Source organism: Stenella coeruleoalba, assembly GCF_951394435.1.
Source record: "Stenella coeruleoalba genome assembly, chromosome: 13".
In the NCBI taxonomy this organism is placed as follows: domain Eukaryota; kingdom Metazoa; phylum Chordata; class Mammalia; order Artiodactyla; family Delphinidae; genus Stenella; species Stenella coeruleoalba.
Window position 1 is genome coordinate 2,964,041 of NC_137159.1, and position 16,587 is coordinate 2,980,627.

At 49.9% G+C, this 16,587-nt stretch overlaps 1 protein-coding gene across 4 annotated transcripts in view; it reads left to right on the plus strand.

Moving 5' to 3' along the window:
* Positions 1 to 16,587, plus strand: part of TGFBRAP1 (transforming growth factor beta receptor associated protein 1) — a 49,166-nt gene that overhangs the window by 14,939 nt on the left and 17,640 nt on the right. For all 4 annotated transcript variants that reach the window (XR_013830954.1, XM_079940286.1, XM_079940287.1 and 1 more), the window contains exons 2-4: positions 3,095 to 3,795; positions 11,219 to 11,413; positions 13,644 to 13,798. Coding sequence is in view for 3 of the 4 variants with exons in the window: in XM_079940286.1 (XP_079796412.1) it covers positions 3,108 to 3,795; positions 11,219 to 11,413; positions 13,644 to 13,798 (1,038 nt within the window). In the remaining variant the exon portion in view is untranslated. The remainder of the gene's footprint in view (positions 1 to 3,094; positions 3,796 to 11,218; positions 11,414 to 13,643; positions 13,799 to 16,587) is intronic.

A 16,587-nucleotide genomic window follows, 5' to 3' on the forward strand; every position in this document is an offset into this window, starting at 1 on the left:
TTTCATTTACCTCCATGTAATTCTGTTTTAGCAACTTTGGAGTTTATAATACACTATTGTTGACCTTTGTGCTGTGAATTGGCTCTCCGGGACTTTATCTAGCACTAGATACACACTTGCACCCTTAAACAAAATCTCCCCAACATGCCCCCAGCACCTGGGAACCACCATTCTACTCTCTGTTTTCAGGAGTTCAGCTTTTTTAGACTCCACATATAAGTGAGATCAGTCAGTGTTTGTCTTTCTCTGCCGTATCTCACTTAGCATAATGCCTTCAAGGTCCACGCATGCTGTTGTAAATGGCAGTATTTCATTTTTCTCATGGCTAAAGAATACTCCCTTTGTACAGACGTATATGTATGTATGTGTGCGTGTATGTGTGTCCATATATCTCACATTTTCTTTATCCATTCATCCATTGACAGACACTCAGGTGGTTTCCATATCTTGGGTATTGTGAATAGTGCTGCAGTAAACATGGGAGTGCAGAGATCTCTTCGAACTTCTTTTTTTCATTTCCTTTGGATATATACCGAGAAATAGAATTGCTGGATCACATGGCATTTCTATTGTTAATTTTTTGCGGAGCCTCCACAGTGTTTTCCATAGGGGCTACACCAGTTGTCCACCGACAGTATACAAGTGTTCTCTTATCTCCACATCTTCATCAATACTTGTTGTCTTCTTGATCATAGCCATTCTAACACATGTGAGGTGATGTCTCATGGGGGTTTTGATTTGCATTTCCCTGATGATTAGTGTTGTTGAGCACCTTTTAGTGTACCTGTTGGCCATTTGGATGTCTTCTTTGAAAAAAATGTCTATTTAGTTCCTCTGCACACTTTTTATTGGATTGTTTGTTGTTATTATTATTGATTTGTATGAATTCTTTATATATTTTGGGTATTAATCCCTTATCTGATATATGGTTTGCAAATATTTTCTCCCATTCTGTAGGTTGCCTTTTCATTTTGTTGATTATTTCTTTTGCTGTGCAGAAGATTTTTAGTTTGATGTAGCCCCACTTGTTGACTTTTGCTTGCGTTGCTTGTGCTTTTGGTGTCATATTCAAAAAATTATTGCCAGTCCAAAGTCAAGGAGCTTCCTCCGTATGTTTTGTTTCAGTTTTACGGTATCAGGTCTTATGTTTAAATCTTTAATCCATTTTGATTTAATTTTTGTGAGTGATGTGAGATGGGGTCCAATTTCATTTTTCTGCACGTGGTTATCCAGTTTTTCCAGCATCATTTATTGAAGAAACTGTCCTTTCCCCATTGAGTATTCTTGGTTCCGTTGTCAAATATTAGGTGATTGTATAAGTGGAGGATTATTTCTGGGCTCTCTATTTTGTTTTATTGATCTCTGTGTCTATTTTTATGCCGGTACCATACTGTTTAAATTACTATAGCTTTGTAGTATAGCTTGAAACCAGGAAGTTTGATGCCTCCAGTTGTGTTCTTCTTTTTCATGATTGCTTTGGCTATTTGGGTCTTTTGTGATTCCATACAAATTTTAGGATTATTTTTTCTATTTCTGTAAAAAATGCCACTGGAATTTTGATAGGAATTGTATTGGATCTATCGATGGTTTGGGGTAGTAAGTACCTTTTAACAATGTTAATTCTTCCAATCCATGAACATATTCAATAGGTAGCCTTCCATTTGTGTCCTCTTCAGTTTCTTTCATCAACATCTTGTAGCTTTCATTGTACAGGTCTTCCACTTCCAGCCTTTGCTGGAACGCATCAAAGAATTAGGGGTTTGGTCTCTTATGAGGCAACGCTTTTGGATACGGGAAGTGAGAAGAAGTCCAGCCAGCCTCCCTCTGACTTCATCAGGCCCTGCAGTTCTCTTTAGAGCTGCATAATCTCCCTCTCCTGCTTGAGGCTGTCAGGGACTACTGGGCGTGAGTCTGCTTTCTGGCCAGTGGAAACATCAGGGAAAAGCCATCTTGCTCATTCCTGCTGCCTCTAACTTTGTGGAGTGTGAAACCAGTGTCCTTTCCGGAGGAAGAAGTAGAAAGCCCAGGGTTAGAGTGTGGGGCAGTCTGTCCTCTGGTGGAAGTAATCCATTAACTGACCTGTCAGTAACCTCACAAATCCACTGAGTACCTCAACTCACCACCTGCAAGCCTCGGAGATTTGCAGCACATCTCTTCTTTTATTCTTTTTGGCCACGCCGTGCAGCATGTGGGTTCTTAGTTCCCCAACCAGGGATCGAACCCACATCCCCTGCAGTGGAAGCGCGGAGTCTTAACGACTGGACCGCCAGGGAAGTCCCGAGGCACGTCTACTGCTCCAGCGAACAAGTTTCCTCTGGGAGCCAAATACGGTGCTGGGGCAATGTGCGTACCTCAGTGGGAAAAATACAAGGGAATTGGGGGTGTGATCCCTGCCTCTGTGTCTCCTGCGAGATCTGAGGGGCAGGAATTAACCACACAATGTAGGTTGCTCTCCGCCATTCACTTAGTCACCGAGTCTAGTGGCTGGTGAGGCTCAGGGGAACATCAGTGAGGATCACTTGTGCCTTTTTCTGAAGTGTTTTTGTTGCGTTGTCTGTGTGAACAGGTGTGCTTGTCTTCTGCCCACAGGTGTGTTTCCAGGAGCGGTGTAAGGAGGCTCCTATAAGTCTCAGCTCTCTTGAGAACGGGCAGGGTGACACTTCGTTAGAGGCGCGCGTGTGCTCTCCTGCCGGGGTCTCTGTTTGCCTGGTGGGAGGAGACCAAGTGGGAAATATATATATTTTTTTGCGCTACGCGGACCTCTCACCGTTGTGGCCTCTCCCGTTGCGAAGCACAGGCTCCGGACACGCAGGCCCAGCGGCCATGGCTCATGGGCCCAGCTGCTCCGCGGCATGTGGGATCCTCCCGGACCGGGGCACGAACCCGCGTCCCCTGCATTGGCAGGCGGCCTCTCAACCACTGCGCCACCAGGGAAGCCCGGAAATCTTTTCTCTCCTTCACTTTTTTCCAATAGCGCCGAATGATTTCCTTTCCCTGAAATCAGAGCTGGGAATCCACGTATATTTATCGTGACCGGAAATGGTTCTGCTTAGTCCTCGTTCCTCTAACTTACCTTTCTTTTCCTCTCCCGCAGGTCAGCCGCAGACATGATGAGCACCAAGGCGTTCACCCTGGTCCCCGCCGTCGAGCGGGAGCAGCTGATGGGCGACAGGGAATGGGTATCACTGGAGTGTGTGGAGTGCTGCGGCCGGAACCTGTACGTGGGCACCAGCGACTGCTTCGTGTACCACTTCCTGCTGGAGGAGAAGACCGTGCCCGGCGGGTCGGCCACGTTCACGGCCACCAAGCAGCTGCACAGACACCTGGGTTTCAAGAAGCCGGTGAATGAGCTGCGGGCGGCGTCGGCCCTCCACCGGCTGCTGGTGCTCTGTGACGGCTGCATCACCCTGGTCCACATGCTGAGCCTGGAGCCCGTGCCCTCGGGCGCCCGTATCAAGGGGGCCACGGCCTTCGCCTTGAATGAGAACCCGGTGAGCGGAGACCCCTTCTGCGTGGAGGTCTGCATCATCTCCGTCAAGCGCAGAACCATCCAGGTGTTCCTGGTGTACGAGGACCGCGTGCAGATCGTCAGGGAGGTGTCCACTCCGGAGCAGCCCCTGGCAGTGGCGGTGGACGGCCACTTCCTGTGCCTGGCCCTGACCACCCAATACATCATCCTCAACTATAGCACGGGCGTCGCCCAGGACCTGTTTCCCTTCTGCAGCGAGGAGAAGCGGCCCATCGTCAAGAGGATAGGGAGACAGGAGTTCCTCCTGGCAGGCCCCGGCGGATTGGGTGAGGCGCCTCGGCTAACCTGGCCGACCTCTGCCCGGTCTCCCCGCGTTCCGTCCTTGAATTCACGCTGAGATCGGAGAGGCAGATTGTGGTTCTGAAAGCTAGACGCTCGTGCAAACAGAACTGCACGCCCAGTGCTTGCGCAGTTTTCATTAGATGGTTTTGTGAGTGTGGGTTTAATGGAACAAAACTAGGCTGCTCTTAGAATCACATTTCCTTTGTGCCAGAGTAGAGCCTGACGAGGGCTCTGGGGAGAGGATTCCACTAAGGGGATAAGTACGCGAAGAAGAATCTGTAAGACTTCTCGATAAGATTTTCTCCTGTGGGTGGATTTCCTAGCGGATTGTTTTTATTCTCCATTCTGAAAGGAGCTGAGGGAGCTCACTTAACAGATGATTTCAGAGGTGGAGGCTCCAAGGGTATGTCCCCGGTTTTCTCTTACTGACTGCAGTTTCGTCCCACCAAAAAGCGTCTAGCAGCTAGCTCCTTAAAAGGGCTTGAGCTGTTTGGTGTAGCCTTCCTCATTCTCCGCGCTGCCTCCTAAGAATCAGAGCTGGTAATGTCGTCTGTGGTCATGGTCGTGGATGGTTCATAGTGTGTGTGTCTGGGACAAGCAGAGGCTGAGACGCGTGAGTCTCCCTTAACACCCATAGTCTTTAACCTGTCTTCCTGCCCTCTTACAACTTGGTGATGTCCGTGGCTATGCCTGGATCCTTTAAGTCCCAAGGGGCTGCCGAAGGGCAGCATTCTGTTGCTGTCCATTCTTCCTTCCTGTCGACTGGAACCTTCTGCAAGAGAAGCTTCTCATTAACTTGGTTTGCCCCCAGGATCATCGTATAAGAAAGGCAGGAGAAGGAGGTTTTCGGAAAGATGACCCTTCTGTCTTCCCTAAGTGAAGTGTCGCCATGAATCATGGATGTAAATGTATGTGGCGTTTCGGTCCATCTGCCCTTGGGGGTGGTTTATTCAGGTTGACGGCAAGCCCCTTCCCCACGCCCTGGGAACGTTGGTATCTCCCTTGCCTTCTGCTGTGACAAGGTGTCCGGGGTCCCTCTGTACGTTTCCTGCCCTAGATCTGGTTTCCGCCATTTCTCCAAGGACCCCTGATGTTTAGAGACCGCAGTCTGGGTGCTGGAGGTGCTTGGGGTCTGCTGTTTCTAGGTCTCTTGGGTGGACAGAGCTGGGAAGTATGCATTATTTAAAGATAAAACCCATCATGAGAGCATATCGCTGGAACAAGTTTGGGGCTACCGGGCCCTGACCCCGTCTGTCTGCGTGCCTGTGTCTCCTCCCGCCCACCCCAAATCCTAGTAAGTTCCCACCGTGACGTGGTTGTTCCTTTGATCTGCCCCACAGGACACAGAGCAGAAGGACAGGACCGACACCACTGCGTCCGCCATGTAATCACCAGAAAACGTTTGATTGTAGTTCTTTTGTCCTCAGGGTACGGGCCGTGTAACCCACTAGGAACGTGCAGTCACATTTCTGCGTTTAAAGTCACTGGGAGTAGTTCCCATCCGTGTGGCTATGCCGACGACGGGATATACAGTTAGACGGATGTGCTTCGTTTCACTTTCCATTTCTAGAAATTGCTTTCTCTCATTGTTTTCTTCTGTAAATATGTACAAGTTTCCACGTCAGATCCACACAGCAAGGCACACTCCCCTACTCTCTCCTTCCCCCAGAGGTAACCTTTATTAGTGTTTGTCCTTTCATTTTCAAATAAAAATTATAAATGAATATGTAGATATGTGTATCTCCCTCCTTCAGAGTTGCAGGCTGTCTCTCCCGTGTGGAGGGACCACCGTGCCTCAGTCAGGCCCTGGTGGTGGGCATTTGGGTTTTTTCCAGTCCATGGTATTAGTAGGAGCTTACCTGTTTGGATTTTTCCAGTGTATCTGTGGGAAATCTTTCTAAAGATGGGGTTGCTGAGTCCACATGTAAACGCATGTGAATCTGGAGGGGGACACTACCACCCACCCCCCACCCACCCCCGACAAAGGTGGTAGGTACCGTTTTTTCTTCCCCTGGCGCCTGTTTCCCCTCAGCTTTGCCAGCAGCGTCCATATATTGTCAGACTTTCGTGTTTTTGCCCGTCTGGCACATGAGGAATGGTATCTCAGTGGTGTTAATCACATTTCTCCTTTTGTAAGCAAGATGGAACATTTTTCAAGAATTGAAGAGCCATTTGCCTTTCTTTTGATAATTATCCCTTCTCACTAGCTGGTTACTTTAGCATTTGTTATATATTTGAGATACCAACTTGTCTGAGACATGTTTCAAATACCTCCAGTTTTTACCCTGAAAAAGCGTTTCTTACACGTTTCTATATAATCAAATGTATTAACCTTTGTACTTTATTGCTTCTTTTCTGAGTCATAATTATTAGGGATGTTTCCCCCTCTCCCAGGTTGTAGACAGATTCACCCGGATTTTCTGCTGGTACTTTTATGGTTTCATTTCTTACAGTGAAGAGTGAATTCGATTTCCTCTTCGTCTGTGTGGTTGTCTGCTCTCCCCACACCTGCTTCAGGAGTCTGTCTTTCCTCGCTGGTGGCGGTGGCTGCCTCTCGGGTACGGTCAGTTTCCTCATGCCGTTGGGCCTCGCCTATGGGTTTCCTGCTTTGTTCCATCAGTCCGATTGCTTATTGATGAGCCGGAGCCTGCTTTGGATGTAAAGGCTTTGCTGTGAAAACCTTTGACTCCAGTATCCTTGTGTTGGTTTTAGTGTCCAGATTGAAGGGAAATGGTAGTCAATCATGTTCAGGCCTCATTTTTCCTCAAACTTAATCTGTCTCAACTACCTGGGCCTCATGGTAAATGAACCAACCTTCTTAATTGTTGTTCTGCTTGTAATAGGTGTGATTATAAGCACATTGGAGATCCCTCGTAAGCTCTGTAATACATCACTGTATGCAGGCTCTGTGTACAACACAGTAATCACCACCATCGTTAAAAGGCTTCAGAGATTAAGTTCAAGCCAATTACTGTAATGAATGCATATGCACCATCAGACATATGAACGCTGTGTGTTTTCGTTTTGCCCACTGCCTTCCCCCCTGAAGATCACATGTGCCCACTGCCCTGTCATGAGAAATTGCTCTTAACTTTTTGCCTTAGTTTTTTTGTGGTTTTTTTGTTTTGTTTTTTGGGCGGGGCCGTGCAGCCTATAGGATCTCAGTTCCCCGACCAGGGATTGAACCTGGGCCCCGGCAGTGAAAGCCCAGAATCCTAACCACGAGGCCACCAGGGAACTCCCTGCTTTAGTTTAAATCGCACTATTTTAAGCAGCGCTTTGTTGAAAATTTCATAATACAATTGATTATTGTGACTTTAAACTCTATCCTTGGATAATGCTTCTTGAACAGTGTAGATAATTCAGCTATTCCGTACCTCTCATGGCCCTCCTTCCCCCTCCCAGCTCAGATAAGGGGGTCCCCTGATATTTAGAGGGTGGAAACCGTCTAAATGGAAAAATAACGCAGTGGAAAACAATGGTTTTTGAAGGTGTACCATTTACAAACGTGGTACATTTGCAGGTTGACAGCACTTGTGTGCCTTTGACAATACAGAAACAATAGCGCGTGTCACCTGCTTTCAAGCATAGAATCGGTGGGTGGCTGTCAACAACGGTGCCCCTGTTCCTGAGTGGACCTGTGGCGCCTTAACTCCACCTGACCTGGACCCCTGGTTGCCAGTTACTGATCTGCTCTTTTATTCCGGTGAAATCCTGTGCTTTCCTTTTTGTGTGGAAGCCTCTGTTCTGGATCTCTGGTTTCTGCCCTTTTCATTGCAAGAACATTCATGTCTGGGCCTCTGTGCTGCACAGTCCCCGGTCGGGTGATGCCCGGCCTTAGCGGGTAAGTGCGGCGACCCTGATTTAATTCCAGGGCGAGGCTGGACAGCGTTTTGGTGTCCGTGCTCCCATGAGAGCTGTGCTATCCAGAACACGGTTGTTTGATCTGAAATTCACAGGCTCTTTGGGGTTGCCGTATGCTTGTCCCGTCACCAGGTTACGTTTGCCAGACATCTGGGTGCAGACGGTGTGCTTTTCTCTCCCTTCGGGCTCTTTCGCTGGCTGGTTCTAAATGCTCGGAAAATTCTAGAGGGCGCGAACCTCATTTCCTCCTGCCAAGCTCCAGCTTTGCACCTCGAGTTTCTCTCCCTCCATGTGTTTCACGCTCTTTGAATAGTTCGGCGATGCAGTTGTGGGGTAACTCAGACCTTAGTTCCGTCCTCTCTGTGACTGTACAGTGTCAGACGTGCCAAAGTCCATGCCTTCACTCTTGTGCCCTCTCCACCCCTGGCCCAGAACCCACCGCCCTGTCGGCCCCTCTTACCTGCTGGCGCTGAGCTTTCCGGGGTTTTCCACATTTCCACCGAACTCCTTGACTCCTGGTCTGCTCTGGAAAGAAGTAAGGAGGAGCGCTCGCCAGCCTCAGAGGAACCTCCTCTCCCCATGGCCTGGCGTCCCCTGGCTCTCCTGCTGCAGGAAGGGTGCCGTCACCCCTGAGGATGCACTGGAGCTCCAGGCGCCCCTCCCAGAGGTCCATGCCCTGCCAGCCCTGCATCCTGACCCCGGCTTGGTCTCAGACCCGCCCTATCGTGTCGGTCCTTATTCTGATGGCGCACAGTGGCCTTGACTCTCGCTCCCTCTAAGTCAGGTGCCCAGTTCCATGATTCGCCCCGGAAGTTACCCCTCCTCGGTCAGACCCCCCGGCTGGCCTGACTCAGGGCTCCTTCCTGGTGGCTGGCGGCTGCCTGGCCTCCCCCGAGTTTGGGTCTGTCCCTCCTTCCAGGCTCCTGCCAGGCCAGCCTTCCTAAGGCCCCTGTAACCCTGTAACGAATTCAGCCTGACTTTCCTCGTCAGCGTTTCCTGCTCTGCTCCGAACTTGAACTTGACTTTCTGACCCTCAACATCCCAGGCAGGGTTTGCTCTCTTCCGGGGCCACATACGCACTTCCCTGCATCCCGGGGACCCTCGTGCTTCTTGCCGCGGGGGCCTCACTGGCCTCCTGTCATCCTCCTGTGTCTGCTTTTTATCGGGGAGGTAGTTACCAGTGCATCTCCCTGAACCCCTTCACCGCCGGGAGCTCCTGGGCGCGGCTCGGGTCGGCTGTCGCTTTAAGCTGACGCCCCGCATGCGGACTTACAGCTCTTCTCATCTGTTCTCATCTAATACCTGAGCTCTCTCTTCTGTTCGTGGTGGGTTCACCCGAAGCCACATGCTCTTTCGGGGCGTTATTCTCGATTTTACACTGTTCCTCAAAACACCCCAGTGACCACTGTGCTTGTCGATTGGCCATCGATTTAAAAGTAGAATCAGCAGATTAACATGTCAGTGTCTATTCAGTTCTGATAAAGAATTATTCTCCAAAAGTGTTCCTCATACCAAACCAACACTTGGTGCTGTTAGTCTGGAACCTTTGGCCAATCTGATGGGTGTAAGTTGGTTTTTTACTTTTTTTTTTTTTTTTTTTTTAAATTTCTGTTCCCCTGGTTACTAAGGAATATGGGAATCTCTTCAGGAATTTGTTAGCTATTTGCATTTTGTTTTCTGTGAATTACTGATGCATATCCTTTGTTTTTCTCTTGAGTTAGTCTTTTTCGGAATGATTTTAAGAGACTTTTAAGGGTGGAAAGGAAATACTGAAGGGGAAGGAATGTGTTTCCTTAGTAGGAGATGTACTCTCTCTCTCTCTCTCTCTCTCTCTCTCTCTCACACACACACACACACACACACACACACACACACTCACTCTCTCTCTAAGGCTCACTGCTCTGTCATCTTGACAGGGTTTTGGTTGGTGCTACTGACGTGACGAGAGCCAATATTTTAAGTGTGAAGCAGAACCAAACAAGTGTTGTACGTACAAGTGGCCCCTGCAGGAGGTGCCCCAGATTGTGTCAGGCAAGAGCACAGCGTGGACACGCATGTGTGATCCCACCTGATACCCATTTTCTCTTTTTATAAATTTATTTATTTTACTTTTTTTGGCTGTGTTGGGTTTTCGTTGCTGCACATGGGCTTTCTCTAGTTGCGGTGAGCGGGGGCTACTCTTCATTGTGGGCGGGCTTCTCATTGCGGTGGCTTCTCTTGTTGCAGAGCATGGGCTCTAGGCGCGTGGGATTCAGTAGTTGTGGCGCACGGGCTCAGTAGTTGTGGCACGTGGGCTCAGTAGTTGTGGCTCACAGGCTCTAGAGTGCAGCCTCAGTAGTTGTGGCGCACGGGCTTAGTTGCTTCATGGCATGTGGGATCTTCCTGGACCAGGGCTCGAACCCGTGCCCCCTGCATTGGCAGGTGGATTCTTAACCACTGTGCCACCAGGGAAGCCCCTGATACCCATTTTCAAGAACAGCCTACTTTGGAGGAAAAGAGCTAGGTTTGTACTTGATTAAGTGCAATACATTTCACTCTTTGTAACCATGGAAAATTCAGGAGGGTCAGTGATTTCATAGGCTTAGGAAGTTTGCTCCTATCGTATATTTGAGATACTTTCCATTGTTTTAAAGTACTGTCTGTATTTCTCTGTCTCTCTCCCTCTCCCCACTTCTCTGTTGTGTAATAGAAACCGTTTTTCTACTGTAGGAATACCTTATCATTTGCAGGCAATAGCATGCTGTTTTTTGTTTTTATTGAAGTATAGTTGATTTACATACCATGTTTTTAAAGGTGTCTTATGTCAAGCACTTTGAAAACTGACTTAAAATGGATTGACTTCACTGGGTGAATGTGAATTTTCATAAACCCCAGTATCTATGGACTCTATCCAGCTCATTTGGAAATTTCGTTTAGTGCTTTGTGTACAAAATAGATGAACCGTGGTTGACTATGGAAGTTATCGTTGACAAACACTTAACAGCTCTCTGTTTTCAGTTGCAAGATTGGTTGTATCCCTGCATCAGAGAGAACGTGTATCCAGAATTAGACTTGAACTCTGAACAGAGACAGTTCTGGATAGGAAGCCTTGTAGAGTGCCCGGCACACAGTAGGTGCTCAATAAGTATCTGAATGAATGCGTTCAGTGCTGAGTGAATGTATAGGGAAGAGCTGGCACTTAGAGATGCAAACCCACTGGAGGACCGGATGTGGAAGCAAGCTTGTGAACTTCTTAAATTGTGTGAAAGTCACTTTTCCCCACACGTGAGGACATGGGCTGTATACACCTTCATGTGGGTACATGTACACGTTTTTAACGTCACGTTTAATTGGAAGGAAATACTGATGTAGACATCCTGGGGAAAGCGGCTCTCTTCACGAGAACAGTCACGGAGGGTCCTTTGCACACGCCGCTGTTATATTATCTTTCCCATCTCGAAATGTAATGAAGGGGCAGGTATTCTGCGTTGAGACACATCTACAGAAAACAAACAAGCAAAGCCCAGCTCCTTGAAGCCCTCCTGACCCTTCCTGTTTTCCCAGGCATGTTTGCCACGGTGGCCGGGATATCTCAGCGCGCGCCCGTGCACTGGTCAGAGAACGTGGTTGGGGCAGCCGTCTGCTTCCCATACGTCATTGCCCTCGACAGCGAGTTCATCACCGTTCACAGCATGCTGGACCAGCAGCAAAAGCAGACCCTGCCCTTCAAGGAAGGTCACATCCTCCAGGATTTTGAAGGTACTAGTTTCCACGGAATCTTAACAACATTTAGCTGTCAATCTTTTATGCTTGTATTTCTTCACTAAATGCTCTTAAGGGTCCATTGGGAACTTGGCCTCTTGCTGAGCATGGAAGATCCGCAGGCAATGGTAATACAGTCTCTGCACTTCAGGGGCACCGAGGTTAAAGGGAGACAGTGAAACAAATGGCCACAGCAGTTTGAGAGCTTGATAGCAGCAAAATAAGGCCAATTGGGAGAGCAGAGGAGGAAGTATTTCCTAGATGTACCACGGAGGGCTTCCTGTAGGAGACGGTGTTTGAGCCAAACCTTTAAGGATGAGTAGGAACCTGTCAAGTGGATGTGGTGTGAAAGAACCTTCAGGCAGAGGGGAAGGCGGGCGCAAATCTGCCGAAGGAGGAACTCTGGGCTCCGGGCCACGCAAGCGATTCACAGGGACTGTGGTGCCTGCTGTATGAGGAGGGCTGGCCTGGGTGAGGCTGCAGCGGACCAGGGCACCAGGGAGGGAGGGATTTATTTTACTTTTCCTAAATTTTATTATGAACGTCTTCCAACGTGCTGAAAAGTTGAAAGAAAAACAAACTGAATCCCTGCCCCCCATTCACCTAGATTTTTTCGTACCGGTTCACATGCTGCTGAGCAGTTTGGAAGTAAGTGGAGGAGACCATGGCGCTTAATCCGGAATCCTTCAGCAGGCGTTTTCCCACGTGACCACAAAGCCCTTTTCACACCCCAGAAATGTGCTCTCAGCCCCTGCCTGTGGTCAGATTTCCCCGGCTTCCTAAGAGTGCCCTTGATGATATCCTTTTCAAACCAGGAGCTTATCTAGATCTGTGCATTGCCCTTGCCGTGTCCGGACTGGGGCTCCCCAGACGTTGCCCTTCCTATGTTAGGTGCTGGGGACGCAGACCTGCTGAGTCTCGAGGTCCCACGTGAAGCATGTCAGGGCTTGACTGGGGCCCTGACACGCGTGCCGGGAGAGCTTATTCATGACAGTGTTCCGTGCTGTGCACACTGAGGGGTGGTGGTGGGCACAGGGGATCGGTTGCGGGCACGCAGAGGCTGGCAACGTAACCCACCCCCGGCGGGAACACGGGGAGGCTTCCCAGAAGGAGGGACACCAGTGCAGGGCAGGGGCAGAACCTCATCTGAGTGCGAGGACAGTGATGTAGCTTGACATGGAGGACAGATGATGCAGACAGAGAGCCGGGCAGGGAGGCCAGGAAGGGGAGATGCAGGCGGGGAGAGACCAGGCGGTGGGACTGGGATGCACACGATGATTCCCAAGGAGGGAGGAGCAGACGGAGAAGAAAAGGCTCTGCTGACCCTGAACGACCTTCAGACAGACAGACAAGGTCGTTCCACTGCTTCCTGGGAACAGGTGATAGTTTAGCTTAAAACGTGTCTCCAGAGGGAGCAGAAGTCGCTCTCGAAGCTTGGCAGGTGGAGCTGCCTTGGGTGGCAGGTCCGACTCCCCAGGGGACCGTGCCAGGCATCACGGTGCCAGGGGGCTGTGGGGAAGGGAGAAGGTAACGCCGAGATCGGGTGATTCTGGATGGTGGGCGAGTGTGAAACGTTATCTTATGGTTCAGAATGTTGCGTTGTAATCTTAGTTTCCTGTAAACTGACTACCCTGGAGAGAAAAGAATTTTTCAGAAGTTTTATATGAGGGATAGCGTAATTCTTACTGCTTATTTTCCAGGACTGAGCACTATAGCCTCATTATGGACCTACTCAGCTGGTTTTAAATTTAGCAGCACTTCAGAATAAAAAAAAGGCCAAACGTTTTAATATCCCATACTTCGGAAATGTACTGTTAAGCGTTTGCCCTTGGGCTTCCCTGGTGGCGCAGTGGTTGAGAGTCTGCCTGCCGACGCAGGGGACGCGGGTTCGTGCCCCGGTCCGGGAAGATCCCACATGCCGCGGAGCGGCTGGGCCCGTGAGCCATGGCCGCTGAGCCTGCGCGTCCGGAGCCTGTGCTCTGCAACGGGAGAGGCCACAACAGTGAGAGGCCCGCGTACCACAAAAAAAAAAAAAAAAAGAGTTCGCCCTTTTCTGATGGTGGGAAGAAGGAAAGAGAAGCATTCGTTTCTGGTTGCCATGGGAACTGGGGGTTGGGGCACAGTGATGACATTGGTCACACGCTCGTGCTGTCTTTGGGCGAGGGGGTGTGTTTTCTTCCCAGCACTGTGTTCTTACCCTTTCCAACCATGTTCCATTTCTTCCCAGGAAGACTGATCGTCGCCACGAGTAAAGGAGTTTACGTCTTGGTTCCGTTACCTCTGGAAAAACAAATACAGGATCTTCTAGCAAGCCGGAGAGTGGAGGAGGCTCTGGTTCTAGCGAAAGGCGCCCGGAGGAACATTCCAAAGGAAAAATTTCAGGTTTGTAATCAGTGGGCCCCCAGGCCGCCGGCTTAGAAAACGTTAGGATCTAAGTGCCCGGGCCCTGCAGACTGCTTCCTGTCCGTCATTCAAGTTTCTCTGCGTCTCCACGCTGTACAGATAAGGAAGCAGGTTGCAGAGCAGCCGGACCAACAGCTGTATGAAGTCACGCTGCCGGCAGAGGCGAAGTCGGGATTTGAGCCTCTGACATAATTCCCGCACTTAATTCACCAAGTTGTATTTCTAATCAGCGTCCTTCTTCCAGAGGAGCCTCAGGGCACAGTTGTTACAGATGAAAAGAGGGACCCTCAGGTTAATTTGTCTCCCAATTCAGAATTTATATTTGTTGGGATGGGGTTGAATTTGTAGAGTTTAGGTTTATGTTATCTACAGAAAAAGCTTTGTGAACATTAGATAAACCATCTAATGTTGCCGGAATCCATCTAATTCATTTCCTTAGGAGAAAACTTTTAATGCATTTTAGAAACGCTAACTTTAATATCGTTGGTATGGTCAATACAATTGATGAAGCAAACACGAATTGTTCTCATGTCTGATGAAATCAGGTTTCCTAAAACTTGCTCCCTGATCAGTTGCGAGGTGAGTTCGGGTTACTCTATGTATTTGAGAATTATAAAGCGTAGTATTGGTGTGTGCACGCTTCGTGTGAACATCTAAGTCCATCATTAAACGTTCTAATGAATTCATAGCGGTCCCCTTCTTGTTTCTGTTGGCCAGATTTTCAGGACGATGTGGTTTGTGGAATGAAGCTGTGCTTTCTGGCCTCAGTGGCTTTATGCTGCAGAGGGTAGAAGGTGGAAGAGGTCAGGACGTGTCATTTATGGTCACGGGATAAATACTGATCAACTTTCCATCTTTACTCCTCATTTAAAAAAAATTATTAAAGTATAGTTGATTTACAGTGTTGTGTTCATCTCTACCGTACAGCAGTGACTCAGTTATACATATATATTCTTTTTCATATTCTTTTTCATTATGGTTTATCCCAGGCTGTTGACTGTAGTTCCCTGTGCTCTACAGTAGGACCTTGTTGTTTCTCCGTCCTACAGAGAACAGTTTGCATCTGCTAAGCCCACACTCTCAGTCCTTCCCTTGCCCATCGTATTCCTCATTTTTGAGTGAGATGATCTATGAGCATTCAGCAGGGGGCAGCAAAAGCACAAAGAAGAAACCCGTCAGTTCAGGGCGTGTTTCTGTGCTGGGAGCGCCTGTTTCTGCCGCGTTTTCCTTGCGCGTCCGCGTGGGAGGCGGGTGCTGAGACGGCCTTGGCCACTGCTCTGCCGCTCTCAGCTCCTCTCCGTCCCGAGGGTGGGCCCCGGGAGCTCGTGGGTGTCTGGACGGGCACGTGTCGGGGGCCCCCTCCTTGCACACACCCAAGGGCACGCCTCAAGTGGGTCCCATTTTCTTAGGGAGGCTGCCCGTGTTCTTGGATTTTTGCTTTTTCCTCCCGTTTTCCTGAGAGCAGCTGCGCAGTGGATAGTGGATGGTGTTAGCGCTCGTCTGGCTCTGCCGTCTGCCATCCCAGTTGGGGTTTGTCCACCTAGCACGCACCCCGCCTTCCCCCTGTGGTATGTGCCCCAGACGTGCACCCCCAGTGACTTTGAACTTGGCTCTCGTTCTCAGGCCCACGTGGCTGCTGGGCATTATCCCGTTGTGCCCGAATTGTTTTCACAGCCCCTTTCCTGCGTGTCTGCAGTCCGTCCTCCACGGCCCCGCGGAAGGAGCTTTCTGACGCGTCCACCAAACCCTCAGCTGGAAATCCTTCCACGGGTGCCTCCCTGCCACAGTCAAGTCTGCACCAGGGGCCTCCTTCCCCCCGTGACCCCGGCCTGAGCTGCGCCCGCGCCTGAGCCCTGCATTGTGCAGGCGCTCCGGGAGCCATCCTAAAACACTTCTAATCCTGAGAACAAGTCAGGAACAGCCAGTGCCACCGTCCAGAGACCCACCGCAGGGACGGCTGGCCTCCGCGCATCCCTGGGTGAGGCCGGGCCAGCCTCGCTGCCCCGTCAGCGCCCCGTGCTTTCACCCACCTCCCCGCACGCCCTGTTTTCTTTACTTGTTATCTGTGCTCTTTTCTATCAGTGAAGTGAACTTCTAAACTCCACCGAGTATAGGTTTCGATACCTTGCTCAGATATGCCCTTTTCTCTGAGTCCACCACATCCCTGAATGCTTGCTCTGCACTCCCACAATTACACGTGTTAACCTGTGACCAGGGACGGGTTTTTTTTTTTTTTTTTTTTTGCGGTACGCGGGCCTCTCACTGTTGTGCCCTCTCCCGTTGCGGAGCACAGGCTCCGGACGCGCAGGCTCAGCGGCCATGGCTCACGGGCCCAGCCGCTCCGCGGCATGTGGGATCTTCCCGGACCGGGGCACGAACCCGTGTCCCCTGCATCGGCAGGCGGACTCTCAACCACTGAGCCACCAGGGAAGCCCCGCAAACGTACTTTTTATTTCCCTTTAGGAAGGGGAAGAGTGGGTGACATTTGAATCCTGCAGCCACGAGGAAAAAATTGTCATTCAGCGGATTTCTCACCAGCGAGCCAGAGTGTGAATGAGAATTCTTCTGCCGCAGCTGACGGGGCCTTTTTATCCTTCTTGCTAAGCGGTTGGCCTTTGTTGCTTCTCCTTTCAGAGACGGAACTGGCATTCCTTCACAACAGAACCTGGCCTCGCTCCTGTCTACTTACTGCTGGCGGCATACAGAGGCCAGTTTTCCCGTCAGACGTAGCTGGTGTCGGGGAAGAGAGTCATGAAAAAACAGCTGCC